This window comes from Sitophilus oryzae, unplaced genomic scaffold (assembly GCF_002938485.1).
Source record: "Sitophilus oryzae breed Bouriz unplaced genomic scaffold, Soryzae_2.0 scaffold_1559_pilon_pilon, whole genome shotgun sequence".
NCBI classification, from domain to species: domain Eukaryota; kingdom Metazoa; phylum Arthropoda; class Insecta; order Coleoptera; family Curculionidae; genus Sitophilus; species Sitophilus oryzae.
The window spans coordinates 1,092,327-1,097,556 of record NW_022146235.1 but is presented as its reverse complement, the minus strand read 5'-3'; the positions used below and the strand labels follow the sequence as shown (position 1 = coordinate 1,097,556).

At 29.9% G+C, this 5,230-nt stretch overlaps 1 protein-coding gene across 1 annotated transcript in view; it reads left to right on the top strand.

Moving 5' to 3' along the window:
- The first annotated feature begins 2,823 nt into the window (after positions 1-2,823).
- LOC115879026 overlaps positions 2,824-5,230 on the top strand; it is an 8,825-nt gene continuing 6,418 nt past the window's right edge. Inside the window, exon 1 of the mRNA XM_030895654.1 lies at positions 2,824-2,862. Coding sequence (XP_030751514.1) covers positions 2,824-2,862 — 39 coding nt within the window. The remainder of the gene's footprint in view (positions 2,863-5,230) is intronic.

Below are 5,230 nucleotides of genomic sequence, written 5' to 3'. Positions count from 1 at the left end.
CTTTTAAATCTTTTATATTATTTGCAACGTTTGAAATTGTTTTAAAAATGGTTTGTAGCGTTTAATAAAACTTAGAGGGTAAAAGTGCTACATATTTTAACGCTAAAAAGTCTCAACATATTCACCAGAGAAGTTCATATGGGTTATCACTAAAATTCTTTTGTAAAAAAACATGTATTCCACTGACTTTCTTTCCTCTTGTTAGAAAAATTGTTGGCCGTTTAGTTAAAAAAATTGTCTCTTGATATTTTGTCGATTCCTTGATGAAATAAACGCATTTTGATTTATTTGATCAAATTTAATAACACTAACTAGCGAAAGTTGTACTGGGAGAATCATGTTACACTTAATGTCATTGAATTTTATTTACTATTAATAATGTTGCAATAAAGGCGACCAACGCCAGCACAGCTTCCCTGGGGTCATAGATCAGCTGATCGATGGTTGTGTCAACGCATTTGAAATTTTACTCCAAAATGTTGCGATTTATCTCTGTAAAATCTAAAGTTAAATAACTTGGTTATTATCAATTTATTTTAAAAACGATAAGAGAAAATGTTTTATTTTAGTCAGGTCTACCATCCCTTGACATAATTTCACTTATTTCTGGGACATCGTGTATGTCCACTTTATAAAATGTTTTATGCTTTTTATATCACTTATGTTAACAATAATTTAGGAATTAGTAGTTTAATTCATTAACTAAGATAATTTAAAGGGACTTGGAAGTGCGAAAAAATAACTGTCTATAAGATGTAGTAAGATACTTATCTTACGTTTACTTAAAAGTAATAAAACAAAACACGTAATAAAGACACTAAGCAATAATCGCCTAAAGTAGCGTCATTTTTATAATAAATATTCCCCAATTCTTCAGAATATTTGCAAATGTTAAATTTCCGTTTTTATCAACCTTATATTTTCTCTTATATTTTATCAACTTTATTTCGTCTGCATATAAAGAGATTTTCTGTTTAACTGATAAAATTCTTTGAATAAATATGTTATTTTTGTTGATATATGTTAAAATGCAACAAACATGTTTTGCAGGAAAGCGTATCAACAATCGTTTTGGGAGCTTATATAAATTTTGTAAAGGTAAAGAGAATAAGTTCTTGAGAGAACGTCTGCTTCAAAAAATATTTTAGTTTTGCTAACCATTCATATTTTCCAACTTTGTTCTATTGAGATTTTCTTTTCTTACAAATCAAACATAGGGATACCATATTTGTTCATATATTTATATTATATATAAATATATTAAATAATAAAAAAGCATATTATTAAATAATAAAAAAAGAGTACGGGCCAAGTGGTGACGTCTAGGGCTTTATCCTACAAAATTATTATCGACTGGCATTCCACAGACGTCTTTCACGCCGTTTTTTTTCTATCGTATGATAGAATTGATCATTGAGTAGGAAAACTAGTATTTTTTCAGTTTCTTCATGTTTCAGTTTTTTGTCATAAAACGCATTTCGTACAAATTGAGCACACGTGCGACTACATTTACATTAAAATGTAGGTAATATTAAAAAATATAAGAAGAAATATTAAAAAAAAACGCTGAAGAAGCCCGACAAGCGGTACTTCCACCTAAAAGTGAATCCCTTTACCTAAAGAAATATAAAAATACCTTCAGTGGTTGGGACAGAGAAATATTGTAGCAGGAGATGTCGATAAAACTGCTCTCTTGTAAATTTATTATTAGTGACATTAATGGTGTAAAGAAATTATTAGAGTAGATATTTAAGTATCTATTTTCCTGGTAAGGTCTTGATAAAAGAAACATATTTTCTCTTTACCGTTTTTCAAATATGTTCTAAATAACCGAGTTATTTTACTTTGAAGATTTTCAAAAAAATTACTTTTTGCTTCAATTTTGAGAACCACTGCATCTTTTGTAGCTCCTTGTACATTTAATCTACTACCTAGGTGGCGATATTATTAAAAGAAATTATATTTTTAAAACTAAAACAATTCCCAAAATTTTTAGCCGATCATACTAACAGGTATGGTAGGCTATTAAGATTGGCAAAAAAAAGGTTTTTTAATTTCACTCAAAATTACTTATTTGTGTCATAAATGACCTAAATAGAAAATATTTTCATGGTGTCTGTCTGTCTGTCTGTCTGTAACACGATAACTCCAAAACCGCTAAACCGATTTTAACCAAATTTGGCACAAAAATATTGGGGCACCCGAGAATCTGGTCATTAGTTTTTAGTGGGGGTGGGGGGTTGTTAAGGAGGTATGGGTATTTTTTTTTAAAAATCGTAACTCCAAAATTACAGTAGCTAGCGAGACGCGGTTTTCAATTTAAGATTAGGAATAATATTTGCAACAAAATTTGTAATAACATCAAAATCAGTCAAAGTCGCAGTTTTTGAGATAAAAAAAAATTATTGGAAAAATTCCTTTACTTTGAAACTAAAAAAACTGCCTACCATCTTTTTATTAACATATTTTAGTATGGGCGACCATACGTGCCTCCCGGCGCCAATTTTTAAAAAAAAATCAAATTTTCAAATTTTTTTTTCGCGGAAAATACCTCATAATCGTGTTTCTGGTGTCGAAATATACATACTACCCCTAAAAATATTTGCACTTATTTAAAACTCACCCTGTATAAATAAGCTTTTTTGGTAAACTTCGTTTGTGCTCAAAATAACAGAAAAAAAGTAATCGTAAAAACTAGCATAATCATTTAAGCCTAACCAGTAATAAAATTGCCAGTCTCGTCAGTATAAGCTAAAAACAAACGTATAAAAATGCAAGCTCTCACTATTTTAGTAAATCACTGGTAAGATAAACCATAATAACATGCAAGAGGTTATTACACTCTGCATAGAGCAAGGCAAGGTAAGATGAAGAGCCTCATAGCTAAGTGACCAGTAATTAAAAATTACGAAGAAAAACATCCTAATTACAGCAGAGTGTAAAAAAGCTATTTCCAATATTCCTCGTCCAATATTCCAGCCGTTAATAACCTGTTCTATTTCGACAATGGCATCTGTTCAAAGCGCGTGTATTAAACGATACACCCGTTTAACGGTTGACCTTTCCAGTTGCTTGTCAGCCTAATAATTGTGGTAGATGTAGGTATTTCTGTGTGTGGATGTGCGTCCTTGCAAACGATTTCGTACAACACTTTAATATAGCCTTTTCTAGAATGATATTAATTAGCTCATCGTTTCAACAATTAATTGAAGCGAAAGTAGATGTTTGTAAGATACTTTTTACTTAGTTTTCCCTCACGCATTTCCTCGTACGTTCTTCGTCTCTCCCAATTGATTAAAATAAATCACGTCCGAAATTTGGTTCAAAATATTGGCCTTAGTATGCCAATTTTATCGGTCTTTTACCTATATAAATTGGCTTTTTACGATCAAATTAACTAAATAGATATACAGAGTGGATCAAAACAAATGTAAGAAAATGCGAGGGGTGCTTCTTTCTTAAAAATAAAAAAAAATACGTAAGTACAGTGTGTTTCTCAAAAAAAATCCTATATAGGTATTTCGCCACTGCAAGAAAATCTACAAAATAAAATAGTCATTTTTTGTAAACACTGATGCGTTCTTCCAACGGAAACTACTTGTTAGCAATTATGTTTACTGATAATATATAATAATATTTGCCTAACGTATAAATATAATAATATTTGCCTTACGAACAAAAAAATGCTTAACGTTTCGGAAAGTTTTTCTCTTTTTGTCGTCGTAAGCAAAAAATAAGAAAAAAAAACTATTTAAATGCAACTATTCGAGAAAACTTTAGTTTTTTTTTAAAACAGATAACAGTTTTTGTAGACGTATCTGTTTTAAAAAAACTAAAGTGTTCTCGAATAGTTGCATTTAAAAATTGTCAGTAGTTCTTTTTCTTTATTCTTTGTATTTGTTTGTTTCCGACGACGAAAGAGATATAAACTTTCCGAAACGTTTTCCGAAAAACATTTTTTTGTTCGTTAGGCAAATTTGTTTATCAGTAAGCTTAACTGCTGACAAGTAGTTTCCGTTGGATTAACGCAACAGTGTTTACAAAAAAATAACTATTTTAATTTGTAGATTTTCTTGCAGTGACGAAATACCCATATAGGATTTTTTTGGAGAGATGAGTCCGCCTCATAGGTGTAGACATTTTTTATAGCGTGTTGTTATAAAGCGGCCCCGCCAGCAAACAAATCCTGACTCAACATCTTATTTTTTAATTTCAACTTGGTATTGAAAAATACATGAAGTAAAAGAAAAATTTTAAAATGATTCAGAATTTTTTTAAATGCCTACGTTTTTAGTAAATTTTAGTTAACAAGAAAAATACGGGTAGCCTATTTCAACCACGTATTCTCATTTCAATAAGATTAAAAAATGCCGAACATGTTCTCTCATTTTAGGAAAAATCCCATAAAATTGCATTATTCATCATTTTTAGTTTTTAGGATATAAAATTAATACATTACTTTTCTGCCATCTTATATAGTGATCATTTTTTTATGCAACTTTTATATAATTCCCTTTCATTTTTTCTAAGGAATCGCTCCTTAAAGCCAGAATTCAATTTTTATAAATTTTTGAAATATCTTCACTCATCAAATTATAATAAAAAATAATGACGAAACACTATAAATATTTTTAAATTTTTTCTTGTTTATTGAAGTGAAATTATTTTTTGCGCGCGTTGGGAGTAAAAATTCAAAGCCGTGACGCGCGAGAGGAAAAGTGATAGCGGCAGTGTTGCAGGTCACAGCTACACCATTCGGGGTAGATCTACCCTTTTGTAAAACAATTTAACCTCGCTATCTCGTGATAATCTATCCCGATGAAAAATAAGCTTATGGTAACACTGGGTAACGATCTGTGCCATACGCGGCTATGAAAATCACTGCAATAAACTAGATATTGTACCAACCTTGTGTGTTAGAAAGTAAATTTTTATGCATATTTTATCGATAGGTTTGTAACTTCTGAATAACGATCTAGGTAAGGTATCTAGCCTATTTTCTAGGTCAGAATTAGAATTTAAAGTTAGTAACTCTCATTTTCACACTGTCATATTTATTTCAAACCAATAAATCAAGGAGAATATTCGTATAATTTAATAAAATTACTGTAAATCACTGTAAATAATTAATTGTTTGTAATTGAACTGTAATTTCTGTATTATTAATCCGGTAAATAATGTAGATATACAATTGTGATTGATTAAAATTTTGTATTGCAAGATAAAACTT